Here is a 21,428-nt window from a genome sequence, read left to right as displayed (position 1 = left end):
TGAGCCTCAGTGTTCCCATCTCCAAAATGGGCATGTTAATCATCGTAGCAGCTAATTGTGAGGATGGATTTAATTGATCTGGGCTAAGCCATGAGAGCTTTGATTTTTAGAAAATCTTTCAGGCGATTCTAACTATGTGTTAAGGATCAAGAACCACTAATCTAATTACACTTGTTGTCACAGTGAAATCATAATAATAATAATTTTTTTTTTTTTGAGACGGAGTCTCGCTCTGTCATCCAGGCTAGAGTGCAGTGGTGCAATCTCAGCTCACTGCAACCTCCGCCTCCCGGGTTCAAGTGATTCTCCTGCCTCAGCCTCTCAAGTAGCTGTGATTACAGGTGCCCACCACCACGCCTGGCTAATTTTTGTATTTTTTGCTAGAGACAGGGTTTTGCCATGTTGGCCAAGCTGGTCTTGAACTCCTGACCTCCAGTGATCCCCCCAACCTCTGCTTCCCAAAGTGCTGGGATTACAGGCATGAGATACTGTGCCGGCCACAGTGAAATTGATAACACCCCCTTCACTCTGGGAAGGCTGGGGTTCCATGATAATTTATGTCAGAAGTCCACTAACTTTTTCCATCAATGACCAGATTGTGCATATTTTAGGCTTGGGGGCCACACAGTCTCTGTCACAACTGCTCAAAGCATGCAATATAGAAATGAATGGATATGGCTGTGTTCCAATAAAACTTTATTCATAAGAATAGGCAGCAGGCAGGATTTGGTCTCTGGGCCATGGTTTGCCTCCCCCTGGATTATGTAGCCATGGGACACGGAGAGAACAAGGACCCTGCAGGGTCACACACAAGCCAGTGAGTCGCAGGAAAATTTCTTCCTGCAGCCTCTGCCCCTGGCAGGGGTAGTGCCCGGGGGCCTCTCCGACGCAGAGGCCAGCCAGGTCAGGGGTCTCCTGTAACTGGCCTCTTGTGCCCCGCAGCTGCCGGGAAGGATTGCATCACCATACGCAATGCCACCTTCACCTGGTCCCAGGAGAGCCCTGCCTGCCTCCACAGGTACAGAACAACACCCGTGGTAACCGGCCTCATGATTTCAGGGAGAAAATGCGTGGGGCTCCTGCCGCCTCCCACCTGAGAAGTGGTGCAGGTTTCCAGCCTGGGACTGGAGGGTGGGTTAGGCTGGGCTGGGGCTCTGCCAGGGAGGTTCCCAGGATGCACCTATACCTCCTGCAGGTGGGGACCTGCACAGCATAGACCAGTATCTCCTGCAGATGGGGACCAGTGCATCTGAATCTCCCCTATCACAGGGAGACACCCCTCTGCTCCCAGGCTGACCAAGACGATGCCACGCGAGGGCTGGCCAAGAGGAGCCCCAAGGTTCAGCCCCATCAACTGTGCTCACTTCTGTGCCCACTTCTGTGCCTTCTATATCAGTCCGAGGCCATGATCACCTACAGCCCCCAACTCTATGGCTTGGTCTGTGTGGCTAAAAGTCTCAGCCAGCCCTGAAACTCCCTGAGAAGGAAGGAATATGCCCTGGGCAGTGTTCGTATTGGTTGTCATTCACTCCCTTCATCGACAGAGTGCTACCTATCAGCCGCGCTCTGTTCTAGGTATTGGGGATAGGGTGAAGGAAACAGACAAGGGCCCTGCTCTCTTGGGGTGACATGCTGATAGAGGTGAGGCCCAAACAGGAAGCCAGAGCAAGGGGACAGAGCACGATGGCATGTCTGGTGAGGGAAGGCTTGGCATTCAAGCCGAGATCATAAGGAAGGAGTGTCTGGGAAAAGAGCTGTCTTTTTTTTTTTTTTTTTTTTGAAACAGAGTCTTGCTCTGTCACGCAGGCTGGAGTGCAATGGCATGATCTCGGCTCACTGCAACCTCCACCTTCCAGGTTCAAGCAATTCTCCTGCCTCAGCCTCCCGAGTAGCTGGGATTACAGGCGCATGCTACCACACCCAGCTAATTTTTGTATTTTTAGTAGAGATGGGTTTTACGATGTTGGTCAGGCTGGTCTCCAACTCCTGACCTCAAGTGATCCACCTGCCTCAGTTCCCAAAGGACTAGGATTACAAGCATGAGCCACCGTGCCCGGCCTGGGAGAAGAGCCTTCTAGGTGGAGGGAATGGCGTTTGCAAAGGTCCTGGGGCAGGAGTGTGCCTGGACCTGGGTTTCTCAACCTCAGCACGGTTGATACTTTGGGCTGAAACTTCTTTGTTGGGGGCTGTCCTGTGCATTGTGGGATGTTTAGCAGACCCCCAGTCTCTACCCACTAGATGCCAGCAGCACCCCCTACCAGTTGTGACATCCAAAAATATCTCTAGATCTTGCCAAATGACTCCTGAGGGATGCAGTCACCCCCAGGTGAGAACCACTGACCTATTGTATTCAAGAAACAGCAAGGAGGTCAGCATGGTCTCGGCCGAGCAGCTGAGGCACAGAGCGGCAGGAGGTGGGAGACGTCGTTCATGATCGTCAGGACTTTGGCTTTGACCCTCAGTGAAATCGTCAGGACTTTGGCTTTGACCCTCAGTGAAATCGTCAGGACTTTGGCTTTGACCCTCAGTGAAATGGGAGTGCCAGCGGGTTTAGCTGGGAAGTGTCATGATCTGACTTGGGTTTTAACAGGTCCCTCTGGTCACTGGGTGGAGGATGGGCTGCGGATACGGACAGGAGTAGGGTGGGACCAAGAGCAAGGGGAGGGAGGGAGGGAAGAGCCTATTTATTACAAGAACCAAAGCAGGAGGCCAGGCTGGTGAAACCCTCAGGCTATAGTCAATTCTGTGTGTGTTTGAATGTGGGTTGACATGCAGGCGTGTGTGTGCATGGTATGGATGTGTGCACACCTGTATGCGTGTGAGTATGGATTGATTGGGTATGTGCATAGACTTGTGTGTGTGTGTGTGTGTGTGTGGATGTGTGCCCACATTGTGTGTGTTGCTGTGCACGCTAGCATGCTTGTGTGAGTGTGCAAATGTGCATGCATGTGTGCACGCTTTGTGTGCATGTGTGCATGTGTACATGCAGAGATATGCACAGGATGGTTGCTTGCATAGCTAGACAAGGACTGGGAAAAGGAACCGTCCCCACAGGTCCTCTTGGAGACTCCCAGAGCAGGAAGGCGCAGCTCCATCTGGGGCTCATCCTTCCTCACAGAGGCGGGTCGAACCCTAACCAAGGTCATGTCATGTCTCCCCTCTTGTGTGGCCAGAATAAACCTCACGGTGCCCCAGGGCTGTCTGCTGGCTGTTGTCGGTCCAGTGGGGGCAGGGAAGTCCTCCCTGCTGTCCGCCCTCCTTGGGGAGCTGTCAAAGGTAGACGGATTCATGAGCATCAAGGTGAGGCCACCCCCCACCCGTCTGCTAGGATGTCCCCGTCCTGAAAGTCCCCCTTCCTCGCTGCCTTCCCATCCCTCCCCATTCCAGCCAAGCTCACTTTCACCGATTCTCTCCACGTCCCACCCACCACCGAGAGCCCAGCTCCCGCTGCTCCTCAAAAACCTATCCCATCTCTGTCCCCATCATCCTCCTGTGACCAAAGTAAGTTGTGTTTTAGGGTGCTGTGGCCTACGTGCCCCAGGAGGCCTGGGTGCAGAACACCTCCGTGGTCCAGAACGTGTGCTTCGGGCAGGAGCTGGAGCCAGCCTGGCTGGAGAGAGTCCTAGAGGCCTGCGCCCTGCGGCCGGATGTGGACAGCTTCCCTGAGGGCGTGCACACTTCAACTGGGGAGCAGGTGAGAGTTTCGGGGTCTTTTTGTGACAGGGAAACATTGCAGTTGGGGGTCATTTGGGTTCCTGACTCCTCGTGGGCAGTATGATGGAGAAATGGGGGGAGCGGTCAGGGAAGTGGGGGAGAAAAAGGGCTCAGCTCAGGATCAAGCACATGGTAGGTGCTCAATACATAATCATGAATCGATAAGTAGAAATAGACACAAAGAGAGAGGCAGGGCATTGTGCCAGGGATTGGTGGTGAGGGGCTCTCTGACAGCTGAGAGGGAGAAGACCTAGACTCCTGTCTTACTCGGCCCTGCCTTGCTGGGTGACGTTGGTCTAATTGCTTCACCTCTCTGGGCCTCACCAAAGGGCCTGGAGAGAGAAGTCCAAGAAACAGGATATATGCATCTGGAGCTATGGATTGGGCAGGGGTTGGCAAACTGTGACCCCCAGCCAAATCCAGCCCACCACTTGTGGTGTTTTGTCTTGTTTTGTTTTAGAGATGGAGTCTCGCTCTGTTGCACAGGCTAGAGTGCCGTGCCGCAATCTCGGCTCACTGCAACTCCACCTCCACGTTCAAGCAATTCTCGCACCTCAGCCTACTGAGTAGCTGGGATTATAGGCGCATGCCGCCACACCTGGCTAATTTTTGTATCTGTAGTAGAGACAGGGTTTCACCATGTTGGCCAGACAGGTCTCGAACTCCGGACTTCAGGTGATCTCCCCATTTACCTCACACTCAAAGCCCAAGTCGTGATTATCTCTAGTGAGGTCCCTGTGACCTGGCTCTGGTATCCATTAGCCCCATCTTCCATCATCATCTCCCAGCTTTACTCCAGCCACCTGAGTCTCTGTGATATTTCCTGACCCCAGGGCCTTTGCACCTGCTGTTCCCTCTGCTGGAAAGCTCTTCCCAGGCATCCCCAGGGTTCATCCCTCTGTTCTATCACCTTCACAGAGAGGCCTTTTCTGACCACCTTATCTACCACCACAGCAACCCTGCTAATGCTAGTGTATTACCTACACTACATTACCCTACACCTGCACCTGCTTTTTCCTTTTTTTTTTTTTTTTTTTTCCTGAGTTGGAGTCTCACTCTGTTGCCCAGGCTGGAGTGCAGTGGCGCAATCTCAGTTCACTGCAACCTCCACCTCCTGAGTTCAAGCAATCCTCTCACCTCAGCCTCATGAGTAGCTAGGATTACAGGCATGTGCCACCATGCCTGGCTAATTTTTTTTTTTTTTTTGTACTTTTAGTAGAGATAGGGTTTCACCATGTTGGCCAGGCTGGTCTCGAACTCTTAACCTCAAGGGATCCACCCACCTCAGCCTCCCAAAGTGATGGGATTACAGGCGTGAGCCACCACACCTGGCTCCACGTGCTTTAGTATTTATTCCTCATAGCACTTTCTACCTGATGTTATTTGTTTAGGAATTGCCTGTCTCTCTCCCCTTCATTAGAATGATGGATCCATTAAGAGAGCAGCAACTTTATTTTGCTCATTGCTGTTTCCCCAGAACCTAGAACCCTACCAGGTATATGATAAGCAGGCAGTAGTTATTAGTGGAATGAATGAATGTAAGAATGAATGAATGGCTGGGTGCAGTGGCTTACGCCTGTAATCCCAGCACTTTGGGAGGCCGAGGCGGGTGGATTGCTTGAGGTCAGGAGTTCGAGACCAGCCTGGCCAATATGGTGAAACCCTGTCTCTACTAAAAGTACAAAAATTAGCCAGGCATGGTGGCACACCTATAATCTCAGCTACTTGGAAGGCTGAGGTAGGAGAATCACTTGAACCCAGGAGGTGGAAGTTGCAGTGAGCCGAGGTCAAGCCATTGCACTCCAGCCTGGGCGACAGAGTGGAACTCCGTCTCAAAAATAAATAAAAATAATTTTAAAAAGAATGAATGAAGACAAGAAGGCCTAGATAGAATGAATAAGTTATAGTAATCATTAGTGCACATGGGAAATTATAGTTAATGATCATTTATTTGTGTATTTCAAGATAGCGGAAGAGAAGGATTGTTGTGTTCACAATACAGAAGATAAATATTTGAGGTGATGACTATTTCAGTTACCCTGATTTGACCATTACATATTGCCTACAGCAGGGGTCCCCAATCCCCCGGCCATGGATCAGCACCAGTCTGTGGCCTGTTAGGAACTGGGCAGGCAGCACAGCAGGAGGTGGACAGAGGGCAGGCGAGTGAGGTTTCATCTGTATTTACAGCCACTCCTTTTTGTTCGCATCACCGCCTGAGCTCTGCCTCCTGTTAGATCAGTGGGAACATGAGATTCTCACAGGAGCGCAAACCCTACTGTAACCTGCACATGTGAGGGATCTAGGCTGCGTGCTCCTTATGAGAATCTAATGCCTGATGATCCATCACTACCTCCCATCTCCCCCAGAAGGGACCGTCTAGTTTCAGGAAAATAAGCTCAGGGCTCCCACTGATTCTACATGATGGTGAGTTGTGTATTTCATTATACATTACAATGTAATAATAATACAAGTAGGCTGGGCGCACTGGCTCACGCCTGTAATCCCAGCACTTTGGGAGGCTGAGGCGTAGTGGATCACCTGAGATCAGGAGTTCGAGACCAGCCTGGCCAACATGGTGAAATCCCATCCCTACTAAAAATACAGAAACCAGCCAGGCATGGTGGTGGGTACCTGTAATTCCAGCTACTCAGGAGGCTGAGGCAGGAGAATCGCTTGAACCCAGGAGGCAGAGGTTGCAGTGAGCCAAGATCACACCATTGCACTCCAGCCTGCGTGACAAGAGCGAAACTCCATCTTGAAAATAATAATAGTAATAGTAATAATAATAATAATAGAAGTAAAGTGCGCAGTAAATGTAATGTGCTTGAATCACCCTGAAACCATCCCCCGGACCATACCCCTGCCCCCAGGTCCATGGAAAAATTATCTTCTGCAAAACCGGTCCCTGGTGCCAAAAAGGGTGGGGACCACTGCCCTACAGGTATCAAAATATCACTTGTGCCCCTCAAAGAGTTTCAACTATTACATATCAATAAAAGCTAAAATAAAACAATTAAAATTTAAAATAAAAAAGTAGGACGGAAAAGCTACCACTGGATGAGGGAATAGGGAAATGAATGGTGTCCTCAGTGAAGGTGGTCTCAATGGAGATGGGGAAACAGAAGTTGGACTCAAAGGGATACAGGGAGTGAGAAGGAGGAGACAGAGTGGATTGGGAAGCGTGGGTAGCTCCTCCAGGAAACATGCCGGGGAAGGGGAGAAGTGAGGTTGGGTAAGGATGGAGGCATTGTCGGCTTGAGAGCGAGTGCCTTTGATGCTGGGCGTGTCCCCAGGTAATAGGCATGTCGAGCTGCACCTCACTCTGATGGGCAGGTGTGCCCTGACCTGCGCCAGCCTGGGCACCCCAGTTTCACCCTGTAGATGCTGACTCAGGCCACTGTTCTTTTTGTGGCCACAGGGCATGAATCTCTCTGGAGGCCAGAAGCAGCGGCTGAGCCTGGCCCGGGCTGTGTACAGAAAGGCAGCTGTGTACCTGCTGGATGACCCCCTGGCAGCCCTGGATGCCCACGTTGGCCAGCATGTCTTCAACCAGGTCATCGGACCTGGTGGGCTACTCCAGGGAACAGTAAGTTTGGGAACATGTGTCAGAGGGCACAAGGCAAAGGCAGAGGAAGCCCTTAGCATCCAGTCCTAACCCAAATTTATCTCACCTCCCCCTTCCACTTGAGTCCAATTTTCCTCTTTGTATTGGTCAGCTTTTGCTGTGATAATGCTGTGTAACAAACAACCCCCAGATCCCAGCAGCTTACAACAGCAGGGGTTTTTTCCTCATGGATCTGTGGTTTAACTACTACAGCTTTGCCTTGGATGACTGGCCACGGTCAGATGGACTCCCTGTCTTCTTGTTTTGAGACACAGGCTAAAGGGGTCCCCTCTGTTTCTCTATTTGGACATGCTGTTCATAAGAAAGGTGGCAGGAGCACAAGAAGGGGAGCTGTCCCCACTCTGAGTCTGGGGACAACACCCCCACCCCAACCCCCAGCTCAGAAGGCTGGCCAAGCACATATGTGTAATTTTCTTCCTTCCTTCCTTTCTTTCTTCCTTCCTTCCTTCCTCTTTCTCTTTCTTTCTTTCTTTCTTCTCTCTCTCTCTCTCTCTCTCTCTCTCTCTCTCTGTCTCTCTCTCCATCTCCTCTCCTCTCCTCTCCTCTCCTTTCCTTTCCTTTCCTTTCCTTTCCCTCCTTTCTCGACAGAGTCTTGCTCTGTCACCCAGGATGGAGTGCAGTGGTCCAATCTCGCCTCACTGCAACCTCCACCTCCCAGGTTCAAGTGCTTCTCTTGCCTCAGCCTCCAAAGTAGCTGGGAATACAGGTGTGCACCACCATACCTAGCTAATTTTTGTATTTTTAGTAGAGACAGGGCTTAGGCATATCAGCCAGGCTGGTCTCGAACTCCTGGCCTAAAGTGATCCACCTGCTTTGGCTTCCCAAAGTGTCGGGATTACAGGCATGAGCCACTGTGCCCAGCCACATGTGCGTAACTTCTACCCCTTCCCTGCCCAGACACGGATTCTCGTGACCCACGCACTCCACATCCTGCCCCAGGCTGACTGGATCGTGGTGCTGGCAGATGGGGCCATCGCAGAGATGGGTTCCTACCAGGAGCTTCTGCAGAGGAAGGGGGCCCTCATGGGTCTTCTGGATCAAGCCAGACAGCCAGGAGATACAGGAGAAGGAGGTACTAGGTGGGCTTTGCTGATTCTCCATGCCTGGCTCCCGCCATCCTTGGGGAAAAAGGCTCAAAGGGTCCTAGTGGCATGAATGGAGTGCTCTGGTCATACTCTCCCTGCGGGCCTAGGCCTGGAAGCAGACAGCTCTCCCAGTAGGTCACCTCTCTCCAGGAATAGCCAATAACACCATCTATGAGCCGGGGGGTGTGCTAAGTACTTCTGTAAAAATACACTATTTCATTTGATGCTCACAGTACCCCCAGAGGCATGTGACGTTATTGCTGTCATTTTACAGATGAGCCAACTGAGGCAAAGAGAGTGAAATCACTTGCCCAAGGTCACAAGATTAGAACTTGAATGTGTCCAACTCTGGAGTCTATGCTTGCAGTTGCTATGGAGACAGCCCAAGAAGGACTTTGATGCCTAGAAAGCTACACCATGTTAGCCAGAGTTTCTAATAATCCAAAGAACACAGAATGTGCTGGATACATGACAAGTTTCTGGAAGTAAAGTTGCCATGCCAAGCTCACCCGCAATGACTGAAAAGTAGCAACTAACAGCACATCACATACATTAGCTCATTTAATCAACATAATGCCCCTGTGAGGCTGGTACTAGAATCATTTCCATTTCACAGATGAGGAAACTGAGGCCCAGAAGTTAAGGAACTAGTCCCAGGTTACATGGCTTATAAGTGGCAGCACTGGGATTTGAACCCAAGCAACTTGATTCCAGAGAATGTGTTTTTTAATCATTACACTTTATACTATCCCTTCATGACAAAGCAAGGACTCACACCCAGGTCTCCCTCAATCCCAGGCTTTGCTTCTTCTGAGAACATCTGCTTAGCACTGGCCCACCCTGGTAAAAACCTTAAGTGTTGATTCACAGTGTCACAGTCCTGAAGCTCAAAGATAGAACTTGCCTGTTTGTATTGGTTAGCTTTTGCTGTGATCATGCTGTGTAACAAATAGCCCCCAAATCTCATCAGCTTACAGTAGCAGTTATTTCTTGCTTACAGGTCTGTGGTTAAACTACTACAGATCTGCTTTCAGTGACTGGCCACACCTGGGGGATAGTGGTGGGGAGGTGTCCTTCCTAGGGGAGATGGTACCTGAGGGTAGGTGAGAGCCAGAAAAGAACATTCCAGACAGAAGGAACTGCTTGAGCAAAGCTGTTGGGAGAAACAGAGATAACGTGACTTTGTATGGTGTTAAATGCTGTTTTTCCAACCTCAAGTTCATAGCAGGTGCTCAGTTATATTCACTGATTGAAGAAACGAATGTGAGTGAATGCCTGAAGGATGTTCCTGGAAGAACTCAGGTGGGGTGTTGAGAGAGGTTGCTGGAGAGGTGGCAGGAGCCAGATCAGGGGAAATGGATGGTCAGAGCAGTTAAGGCCACATAGTCAGTGGGTATCAAAGTGGGTGTCTGGGCCGTGTTGTGTGACAGGACTCTCTTGACCTTGCAGAAACAGAACCTGGGACCAGCACCAAGGACCCCAGAGGCTCCTCTGCAGGCAGGAGGCCCGAGCTTAGACCCGAGAGGTGAGTCCGCCATGGTGCCACACTCAGAAGGGCACAGGCTGAAGCTGAAGTAGTAGCTGAAGGAACCACCCGCATCTCAGGCAGTTAGGGGGACAACAAAAACCATTATGGATACAGAACCAGCTGAAGTCCCCCCATGGTGCCCTGCTGAGGGATAAGTTACCAGAATTGGTCCAGTTAGCCAAGATGATTAGGTCCCCAGAGGGCCAGTTCATGGAATGAACAATGTGCCTTCCAGTGTGATGGGTGTCTTCAAGTGGGCCGAGGCCAGCTTGCTGGAGTTGTCGCAGTGCTGCAATAGGGCAGGACTGGTTCCTCCCCATAGCTGTAAACCACCATGCCAGGCCCGGTCACCTATGCTTTGACAGGTTGGCTATGCACAGGGTTTGGGTCTGTATGCGCAGCATCACTTGACGCTGGCGAGAACACGTGGGCAAGGGGCCAGGAGGAGGCCTGTGGTCCCCTCTTCTCTCAGCTCCCTCCAGCCGGGACACAGCTGGGCTCATTGTGGGGCTGTCTGCAGCAGAAGGACCTGCTGCCTGATACTCTCTCCTCTTAATGAGAGGGGTCTTGGGAAGCAGAGCAACAGGCCACTGGTACCAGGTGGCCCGAGCTTAAGTGCCTGCTATACAGGGGTGGAGGGCGGCAGCGATCTTGAGGGGCCTCCGTCCCTGGGGACCACAGGGGCTGATCCCCATCCCAGCTAGCCACCCTAAAGGCACTTCTCAGCCACACGCACACTGAGCAATCTCACCATCTTCACAGCGCACAAGAGTCTGAAGTAAGATCAGATGGATAGCTAGTCACGTTAAAAGAAAACCAGTAGACACACTAAGGCTGGGCAAGGTGGCTCACACCTGTAAATCCCAGCACTTTGGGAGGCCAAAGTGGGTGGATCACTTGAGGTCAGAAGTTCGAGATCACCCTGGCCAACACGCTGAAACCCCATCTCTACTAAAAATAAAAAATTTTTAAAAATTTAAAAATTTTAAAAAAGCTGGTGTGGTGGCATGTGCCTGTAATCCCAACTACTCGGGAGGCTGAGGCAGGAGAATCGCTTGAACCCGGGAGGTGGAGGTTGCAGTGCGCCGAGATTGTGCCAAATTAACCTCTAGCAAATTTAATGTGTCTGAGGCTTTTTGTTTTTTGGGGTTGTTTTTTGAGACGGAACCTTGCTCTGTCGCCCAGGCTGGAGTGCAATGGTACGATCTCGGCTCACTGCAATCCCCGCCTCCCGGGTTCAAGTGATTCCTATGCCTCAGCCTCTTGAGCAGCTGGGATTACAGGCACATGCCACCAGGCCCAGCTAACTTTTGTATTTTTAGTAGAGACAGAGTTTTGCCGTGTTGTCCAGGCTGGTCTCAAACTCCTGACCTCAGGTGTTCCGCCCGCCTCAGCCTCCCAAAGTGCTGGGATTACAGGCGTGAGCCACTGCACCTGGCTGAAAGAGGTTAATTGAGCAAACAATGATCTGCACATCGAGCAGCCTCTGAACCAGAATATGTCCAGAGAGGCTCTGGAACAGCCACAGGGTCAAAGATTAATGCACAGAAAAAGGAAAGTGAAGGACAGAAAACGGAAGTGAGGTACAGAAACAGCCAGATTGGTTACAGCTCAGCGTCTGCTTTATTTGAACATGGTTTGCACCGTTGGCTGCCTTTGATTGGCTGAAACTCAGTGATTGACACAGGAGTAGGTTGCAGTCTGTTTGAGTCCAGTTAGGTTACAGTTCACTATGTACAGGAAAACCTTTAGGCCAAAGTTAAAATATGTAAGGAGGCAGCTTTGCGCTAAACTTAATTTAATAGTAGGTAGGTAGACATGTATATGTAGATATACATATATGTAGATGAATGGATCAATGGATGGATGGATAGATAATATTCCTATTTTTACAGCTAAGGAAACTGAGGTGCAGAGGTTAAGTCAGCCCACTTAACCAGAGATAAAACATTCAAAAAGTCTTTAGCATCTAATTGTTCATAATTTATATTCTGCCAGTTGGACTGACAAATCTGATGGTAAACAGTAGGAGCAAAACAATTGCAATTGCACCAAAGCTTAAGCCAAAATAAAAATTTTGAGAACAGGCTGGGCATGGCAGCTCATGCCTGTAATCCCAGCACTTTGGGAGGCTGAGGCGGGCAGATTGCTTGAGCTCAGGAGTTTGAGACCAACCTGGGCAATGTAGCAAGACCCTGTCTCAAAAAAAACAAAAAAGAAAGAAAAGAAAATTCTGAGAACAGAGTTCCAATGGTGGGCAAGTTAAGTTCATCCTGTGAACTGGCATCAGAAGAACGGGCTTGCTTGACCCTGGGATAATAGATGGCATTTAGCTGGGTACCACACAGACAGAAGGGAAGTGTGATATCTGGCCAGTATTTTGTTAGATAAATGAATGAATGAATGAATGAGTAGAGAGTGTATCCAGAGCTCAGTGGCTGTCAGTGGGCCTGAGGGTTGGGCACATACACCCCGCCATTGGGAGAGACACTGACTTTGTCTTCATTTCCTCTAAATGACAGGTCCATCAAGTCAGTCCCTGAGAAGGACCATACCACTTCAGAAGCCCAGACGGAGCTTCCTCTAGATGACCCTGACAGGGCAGGATGGCCAACAGGACAGGACAGCACGCAATATGGCAGGGTAACCACCAGCTTCACCTACCCCTCCCCACCCGCTGCTGCCACCTCTGGGGACCCAAGTCCTCCCAACAAATGTAGCACTTGCAGTGGGGCGGCAGTCATACTCACCTTTCTTGAGCACCTACTATGTGCCAGTAGCATTCTAGACCTTCATTTTCTTAATCCTCACAACCGCCCTAAAAAATAGATATGATATGCTGAACTTCCTATATTATGTTCCTTCTTGTCATTCAGTTATCAGATTAAATATCATCTCCAGTCTCCCAGACTAAAAAAAAAAAAAAAAAAAAAAAAAAAAAAAAAAAGATATGATAGCTCTATTTCAGACATAAAGAAACTGAAGTCTTTTAAAATGTATTTTATTTTGCTTTTGAGAAAGTGGCTCTCTCACGCACCCAGGCTGGACTGCAATGATATAATCACAGCTCACTGCATCCTCGACCTCCTGGGCTCAAGCAATCCTCCTACCTCAGTCTCTCAAGTAGCTGGGACTGCAAGCGTGTGCCACCATGCCCAGCTAGTGTTTGTATTTTTAATAGGGATGGGGTTTTGCTATGTTGCCCAGGTTGGTCTCGAACTCCTGGGCTCAAGTGATCCTCTGGCCTCTGCCTCCCAAAGTGCAGGGGTTACAGGTGTGAGCCACTGTGCCTGGCCAAGAAACTGAAGTCTTAAAGAGTTAAGAGACTTGTCCGTGTTTTCATAGCTAGCCTGGGACTCAACCTGGGACTCAAATCTGGGACTCAAGTCTAGGCCAGTCTGAGTCTGAAGTTTGTACTGTTCTCCTCTTCTATACTGTTGTGTATCTCCACCCCCCTACTTATCCACCATCATCCACCTAGATGATCATCCACCCACCCACCCATCCATCCCACCCGCTCCTTTATCCATCCCATTCATTCACCCACCTACTCATTTATCCATCCTACCCACTCATTCATCCATCCATCCCACCCACTCATTCATCCATACCACCCACTCGTTTATCTGTCCATCCCACCCACTCATTTATCTGTCCATCCCATCCACTCACCCACCTACTCATTTATCCATCCCATTCACTTACCCATCCATCTGTCCCACCTAACAATACAACAATTCCCTCACCTATGCATTTGTCTGTTCAGCTGTTCATCCATTCATTGATCTTTCCATCCATTCATCCACTCATTCATTCATACACCTACCTACCTACCCACCCACTCATTTATTCACCCACCTACCCTCTCATCCATCCAGCAAACATGTACACGGTACCCACTGTATGCCAGGCTAAGTCTGGTGGAGATTAGATACTAGTGAAGATAAATGGAGAGCAAATAATTATGCTAATAAGCAAGCTATATCCAATCGCAATAAGTGCTATAAATAAGAATGACTGGGCGCAGTGGCTCATGCCTGTAATCCCAACACTTTTGGAGGCTGAGGCAGGTGGATTGCTTGAGACCAGGAGTTCGAGGCTACAGTGAGCTATGATCATGTCACGGCAATCCAGCCTGGGTGACAGAGTGAGACCCTGCCATGGAGACCAACTGAGGGTCATGGTAGGTATGGATAGGATGCTCTGAGAAGTGCCATTTGAGCTTCCCCGAAGAACATGTGAAGGAACCAGTCATACAAAGGTCAGGAGAAAGAGCACTCCAGGAAAAGGGAGTGGCAGGTACAATGGCTCCGAGGTGGGAAGTAGCTTAGGGTGCCAGAGAAAGGGGTCCCATGAGGCTGGCAGGCAGTGAGTGGGGGCAAGATAAGAAGCTTGGAATTTATTTTGATTTTTATTTTTGAGACGGAGTTTCACTCTTGTCGCCCAGGCAGGAGTGTAATGGTGCAATCTTGGCTCACTGCAACCTCTGTCTCCCAGGTTCAAGTGATTCTCCTGCAGCTTCCCAAGTATCTGGGATTACAGGCGCCCGCCACCACAACTGGCTAATTTTTGTATTTTTAGTAGAGACAGGGTTTCACCATGTTGGTCCAGGCTGGTCTCAAATTCCTGAGCTCAGGTGACCCACCCACCTTGGGCTCCCAAAGTGCTTACAGGTATGAGCCACCTCGCCTGGCTGGAATTTCTTCTGAGAGCAAGAGATAGCCATGGACAGGCCAGCAACAAGATATAATTAGATTAATGTTTTCAGCAGTGCTGTCTGGCTGCAGCTGTGCAGAGAACTTCAGATTTGTAGGAGCAGGACGTTAAGCCAGTGGCTGACCCGTTCTGTGCCTCAGTTTCCTTATCTGTGAAATTGAGGTTATTATGAGCAGAGACACATGCCTGACCCATGGTGAGTGTTCAGGAAAACCCTTCTGGCTGGGTGTGGAGGCTCACACCTGTAATCCCAGCACTTTGGGAGGCTGAGGAGGGAGGATCGCTTGAGGCCAGGAGTTTGAGACCAGCCTGGGCAACATAGCGAGACTCCATCTCTTTAAAACTATGAACATTAACAAAGCATGGTGGTACAAACCTATAGTCCTGACTACTCGGGAGGCTGAGGCGGGGGGATTACTTAAGCCTGGAGTTCAAGGCTGCAGTGAGACATGATTGCGCCGTTGTACTCCAGCCTGGGTGACATGGGTGACAGAGTGCAAGACCCTGTCCTTAAAAAAATAAGTAAGGAAAATAAAGAAAAACAAAAGAAAAAATATTAATACGAGCTCACTGGGGATTGTGTAGGAGATGGGGGTTCTAAGGCTGGTTGGGGCCTGTCTGTGGGAGGCACGGCGGCAGAACCTGTGAGGTCTGTGTGGCGCTTCCATCTGCCCATGGGCATGTTTTCTGGGAGCCTCGCCTGGCCTTGCCTCAACTCACCCGTCCCGCTGGGGGCTCTCTCTGCCTCCCTCTCCCTCATGTGTGCTACAGGTGAAGGCCACAGTGCACCTGGCCTACCTGCGTGCGGTGGGCACCCCCCTCTGCCTCTATGCACTCTTCCTCTTCCTCTGCCAGCAAGTGGCATCCTTCTGCCGGGGTTACTGGCTGAGCCTGTGGGCGGACGACCCCACAGTGGGTGGGCAGCAGACGCAGGCAGCCCTGCGTGGTGGGATCTTCGGGCTCCTCGGCTGTCTCCAAGGTATGCCTCACCTGCCCTCCTCATCCCCGTCCTCCCAGCTCCCCCGAGGGGTGCTCAGGGCTCCTTTTCCTCACCCCTCCCTGGGTCACCCTGTGCCCCCTGGAACAACTGTGCAAAATGTCTGGGGTCCAGGCAAAGATCTCTGTCCTTCAGATGAGGCTGGAGGGAATGGGGAGGACAGGGCACATCCCTCCTTTTCTGGAAGCTTCAGAACTTCTCCCAGTTCCTCCCCGCTAGCGGATAGCAGCTCCAAGGCCTGCGTGCTGGTGACTTTCAGTGCCTGCCCCCAAACCTCCAGACAGAACCAGACCCTCCCTAACAGATGCATTACCGCTGTCACTCCATCTTCTCCTTATTAAAGATGGAAATACGGCCGGGCGCAGTGGCTCACGCCTGTAATCCCAACACTTTGGGAGGCCGAGGCGGGCGGATCATGAGGTCAGGAGATCGAGATCATCCTGGCTAACACAGTGAAACCCCGTCTCTACTAAAAATACAAAATATTAGTCGGGGGTGGTGGCAGGCACCTGTAGTCCCAGCTACTCAGGAGGCTGAGGCAGGAGAATGGCATGAACTCAGGAGACGGAGCTTGCAGTGAGCCGTGACCGCGCCACTGTACTCCAGCCTGGGAGACAGAGCGAGACTCCGTCTCAAAAAAATAAAATAAATAAAATAAAATAGATGGAACTACTTCTTGAAATAATTGTAGATTCACATGCAGTTCTAGGAAATAAAGTGGCCAGCTACCTTATACAGTCTGCCCAGTTTCTCCCAGTGGTGATATTTTGCAAAATGATAGTAAAGTATCACACAAAGGATACTGACACCCATCAATCCATGGATCTCATTTGTTTATTTATTTGTTTATTTCATTTATTTTGAGACAGAGTCTTGCTCTGTCGCCCAGGCTAGAGTGTAGTGCTGCAGTCTCAGCTCACTGCAACCCCCATCTCCCAGGTTCAAGCAGTTCTCCTGCCTCAGCTTCCCGAGTAGCTGGAAGCTGGGATTATAAGTGTGCAGCCTGGTTCATTTTTGTATTTTTGGTAGAGATGGGGTTTCACCATGTTGGCCAACTCCTGACCTCAAATGATCTGCCCGCCTCGGCCTCCCAAAGTGTTGGGATTACAGTTAGGTGTGAGCCCCCGCGCCCGGCCCTATGGGCCTCATTGTGATTTCCCCAGTTTTGATTGCACGTAGGTGTGCGCATGTTTGCCTCTGTGCAGTTGTGTCCCCCGTTCAGGCTCTCGCATCCATCACAATGGTTAATGGTTGAGACACTGAACAATCCCCTCACCTCAAGGCACTCTCGTGTTGCCCTTTTGCAACCACACCCACCCTCCTCCTGCCTCGCCCACCCAGTCCCTAACCCCTGGTTCTTCTCCTTTTAATACGTGGCCTGGCTGAAGGGAGGACCAGGAGTGCACACGTGAGTTTGGCTTCTTCTTTAGACACACACACACGTATATATAGACTGGGTCTGGCTTTGTCACCCAGGCTGGAATGCAGTGGCACGAACCTGGCTCACTGCAACCTCTGCCTCCTGGGCTCAAGCGATCCTCCTACCTCGGCCTCCCGAGTAGCTGAGACTACATGCACATGCCACCATGCCTGGCTAATTTTTGTTTGTTTGTTTTTGATGGAAACAGGGTTTTGCCGTGTTGCCCAGGCTGGTCTCAAACTTCTGGGCTCAGGCAATCCTCTGCTTCAGCCTCCCAAAGTGTTGGGATCACAGGCATGAGCCACCACGCCTGGCCTGGCTTCCTCTTTAAAGGACAGTTGCCTCGTTTCCATGTTGATTCGTCCTCATTCACTGGGTGACCTTGGCCACATCACCCAAATGCTGTGAGCCTGTGCCCTCCTCTGTAAAATGGGGGGCACCAGGCCTGAATTTGAGGACTCTTCTCGTCCTAAGAACCTGTACACCTACTCACCACAAAGGCATGTACAGTGGAATACTCAAGGCGAACGGTTACTTAACCAAGAGGAAATTAGGGATTGTCAGAGTCAGCTGAGTCCTGGAATGAACCCAAATCCTCATTTGGGTGGCAAAAAGCCCTTTCAAAATCCTTCCACTTCCATCCCTCGTTTGATAGCTAAGGGCAAGTCTTACTCTCTCTTAAAGATGGAGAGACGGGAGCTGAGAGAGAGAAATTGGTTATGACTGTCGAATACAAACAATAAAAAATTCAGCTCTAGGATAGACACGGTGGCTCATGCCTGTAATCCCAGCACTTTGGGAGGCCAAAGTGGGTAGATCACTTGAGGTCAGGAGTTCAAGACCAGCCTGGCCAACATGGTGAAACCCCGTCTCTATTAAAAATATAAAAATTAGCCAGGCATGGCGTCAGTGCCTGTAATCCCAGCTACTTGGGAGGATGACGCAGGAGAATCACTTGAACCTGGGAGGTGGAGGTTGCAGTGAGCAGAGATTGCACCACTGCGCTCCAGCCTGGGTGACAGAGCAAGACTCCGTCTGAAAATAAACAAATTCAGCTCCAATTCAAAGTGGTTTAAGCAACAAGAGAATTGATTGGCTCTTGGGACCAGCATCCATAGATTTCTGGCTTCAGGTATGTCTGGATGTAAGGGTCCAAACAAGAAATTGCTTCACTTCCCTCCTCTGGGACAGCTTCCTGTCCAGCTCAGCTGCTCCCCCTGGCGGTAAGATGATATTCCACAGCTCCAGCTTGGCCACCTCCCACCACCCAGTACCACTTTTCCAAAAGTTCTAGTGAAGTCCCAGGTCTCCCTATCATTGGCCTGACTTGGGTTATGCGTTCGTCCCTGAACCTATTGCAGTGGTTTGGATTGGCCGTGGGTGAAATTTGCCCCACCCCAGGGGAGAAGTTAGCCCCACCCCACGCGTATAGATTAGCATTGGGAGGAAGGATGTACATTTCTCTCCTGGGGCTACTGCCAAACAAGTTTCCACAAACTTGGGAGCCTAGCACTATTGAAATTTGTTCTGTCGCAGTTCTGAGGCCTGAAGTCTAAAATGAAGGTGTCAGCAGCGTTCACTCATTTGGAGGCTTTTTTTGTTTTTTGTTTGTTTGTTTGAGACGGCGTCTTGCTCTGTCGCCCAGGCTGGAGTGCAGTGGCACGATCCCGGCTCATGGCTCACTGCAACCTCCGCCTCCCGGGTTCAAGTGTTTCTCCTGCCTCAGCCTCCTGAGTAGCTGGGACTATAGATGCCTGACAACATGCCCAGTTAATTTTTGTATTTTTAGTAGACAGTAGGGTTTAGTAGGGTTTCACCATGTTGGTCAGGTTGGTCTCAAACTCCTGACTTCAGGTGATCCACCTGCCTTGGCCTCCCAAAGTGCTGGGATTACAGGCATGAGCCACTGTGCCCAGCCCCTTGTGGAGGTTCTGAGGGAGAAAACGTCCCATGCTTTTCTCCTGGTTTGCAGTGGTCGCCGGCAGTCTCTGGCATTCCTTGGCTTGTATATGTGCCCTCCCATCTGTGTCACCATCTTCATGTCTCCTGCTGTGTCTCTGAGCATCCTCTAGTAGTCTTATATAAATGGCAGTCACTGAATTTAGGACCCATCCCAAATTAATTTGGGAGGACACTCTTCAACCCATTACATCAAGAAACAAGCAGGGTACAGGTGCAGTGGCTCATACCTGTAATCTCAGCACTTTGGGAGACCAAGGCAGGCAGATCACTTGATCTCAGGAGTTCGAGACCAGCCTGGGCAGCATAGCAAGATCCTATCTCTACAAAAAATACCCACAATTAGCCGGCATGGTGGCGTACACCTGTGGTCCCAGCTGCTCGGAGGCTGAGGCGGGAGGATCGCCTGAGTGCAGGAGGTCAAGGCTGCAGCGAGCCATCATCATGCTACTGTACTTCAACATGGGTGACAGAGTGAGACCCTGTCTCAAAAAAATATAACAATCAGGGTGGCCAAGCCGTAAGATGTCCACCATGGGGTAGCGGGAGAGACCTGCGCAAGGCTCCACAGGGCGGTCCTGAGGGTCTCCAGCCTTCACGCTCTTACCTCCTTTCCCTCCCCAGCCATTGGGCTGTTTGCGTCCATGGCTGCGGTGCTCCTAGGTGGGGTCCGGGCATCCAGGTTGCTCTTCCAGAGGCTCCTGTGGGATGTGGTGCGATCGCCCATCAGCTTCTTTGAGCGGACACCCATCGGCAACCTGCTGAACCGCTTCTCCAAGGAGACAGACACGGTTGATGTGGACATTGCAGACAAACTCCGGTCCCTGCTGATGTATGCCTTCGGACTCCTGGAGGTCAGCCTGGTGGTGGCAGTGACTACTCCACTGGCCATTGTGGCCATCCTGCCACTCTTTCTCCTCTACGCTGGGTTTCAGGTATGGAGAGGTCAGGGAGCCTTCTGGGACCAGCTGAGATCCACTCAGCCAGTCCCCTGTCTCTGGGGAAGACTCCACATATGAGGTTTCACCCAGCTGGACATCTAGGGGATGTTCCTAGAATTCCCAGGGACAGAGACACTACAGTGTTTCTGATATCTCCACTAGTCTCTGTCTCTAAATGTTCACATCAAAGTTCTCTTTCTTTAGAGAGACAGAATCTTGCTCTCCTGAAATGCAATAGGTTATCATAGCTCACTGCAGCCTTGAACTCCTGGGCTTAAGTGATCCTCCTACCTCAGCCTCTCCAGTAGCTGGGACTACAGGCAGTGCCACGATGCCTGGCTAATTTTTAAATTAATTTTTTTTAAGACACGTGTCTCACTGTGTTGCCCAGGTTGGTCTCAAATTCCCAGCCTCAAGTGATCCTCCCACTTTGGCCTCCCAAAGTTCTGGGATTATAGGGCATGAGTCACTGTGCCTCATGGTGCAGTTAAATATTAAGGGCCAGAGTTCTTCATGTGTAATGTTTTTATCCTGCTGTAATTTCTTCCTCTCCAATTATCTGGAAGCCAAAGAGTCATTGCAAGTTCTCAAAGGCTATTATATAAAGCTAGATTCTTTCCATTGCTGGGATCAGAGACCAGCTAAAATTAGCTTAACCAGAAGAACAGAATTTAATGGTTTACATTTCCTAGGGGGCATGGGCCCAGCTGTCATCAGGACACAGTGACTCTCTCCATATCTTCACCCAGTGCTTCTCAAAGTGTGGCCCCTGGACCAGCAGTAGTATCACCTGGGGACTAGTTAGCAATGTACGTTCTTAGGCCTCAGCCCAAGACTGCTGACTCAGATACTATGTGGTTCAGCCCGTGAATCTAGGTTTTAATTAACCCTCCAAGTAATTCTGATGCACACAAATGTTTAGGAACCACTGGCTTACCTCTGTTTGGTCTAATTTTGTATATGCTCTCTTTCCGGGGCAGGTCTGATGGCCACTAGCCATATCATCTCACCTTAGCAACTCAACATGCAAAAAACATTTCTCCAGCTCAGTAGTCATATATTAATCCCAGGGAAGGTTCTGATTGGCCCTTTGTGGATCATGTGTCCATCTCTGAACTCATCATAGTAACTGAATGGATAGTAGACTCTGGTAGGCTAGGATGCATCATGTGACCATCTCTCTGATCAGATCCCATGATTGACAGCACCTCAACCCAGCCCTTTCCTACAGGAAACCAGAAGTAGAGCAGAAGAAAACATGGTAGTCAGATAAAAACCATGGCTAGGGCTAGGCATGGTGGCTCACACCTCTAATCACGGCACTTTGGGAGGCTGAGGTGGGCGGATCACTTGAGGTCAGGAGTTCGAGACCAGCATGGTCAACATGGCAAAACCCCGTCTCTACTAAAAATACAAAAAATTAGCCAGGACGGTGGTGCA

The 21,428-nt window shown here is 50.3% G+C and overlaps 1 protein-coding gene across 13 annotated transcripts in view; it reads left to right on the top strand.

Moving 5' to 3' along the window:
* Positions 1 to 21,428, top strand: part of ABCC6 (ATP binding cassette subfamily C member 6) — a 73,624-nt gene that overhangs the window by 38,010 nt on the left and 14,186 nt on the right. For 11 of the 13 annotated variants that reach the window (XR_013412352.1, XM_077987148.1, XM_015125700.3 and 8 more), the window contains 9 exons: positions 943 to 1,018; positions 3,174 to 3,300; positions 3,518 to 3,694; positions 7,136 to 7,303; positions 8,240 to 8,414; positions 9,877 to 9,952; positions 12,478 to 12,598; positions 15,443 to 15,650; positions 19,672 to 19,982. Coding sequence is in view for 12 of the 13 variants with exons in the window: in XM_077987148.1 (XP_077843274.1) it covers positions 943 to 1,018; positions 3,174 to 3,300; positions 3,518 to 3,694; positions 7,136 to 7,303; positions 8,240 to 8,414; positions 9,877 to 9,952; positions 12,478 to 12,598; positions 15,443 to 15,650; positions 19,672 to 19,982 (1,439 nt within the window). In the remaining variant the exon portion in view is untranslated. The remainder of the gene's footprint in view (positions 1 to 942; positions 1,019 to 3,173; positions 3,301 to 3,517; positions 3,695 to 7,135; positions 7,304 to 8,239; positions 8,415 to 9,876; positions 9,953 to 12,477; positions 12,599 to 15,442; positions 15,651 to 19,671; positions 19,983 to 21,428) is intronic. The other 2 variants (XM_077987145.1, XM_077987146.1) reach the window with 2 other exon arrangements.

This window comes from Macaca mulatta, chromosome 20, assembly GCF_049350105.2.
Source record: "Macaca mulatta isolate MMU2019108-1 chromosome 20, T2T-MMU8v2.0, whole genome shotgun sequence".
NCBI classification, from domain to species: Eukaryota; Metazoa; Chordata; class Mammalia; order Primates; family Cercopithecidae; genus Macaca; species Macaca mulatta.
The sequence above is the reverse complement of the archived record's forward strand: the minus strand, read 5'-3'. Positions and strand labels throughout refer to the sequence as shown.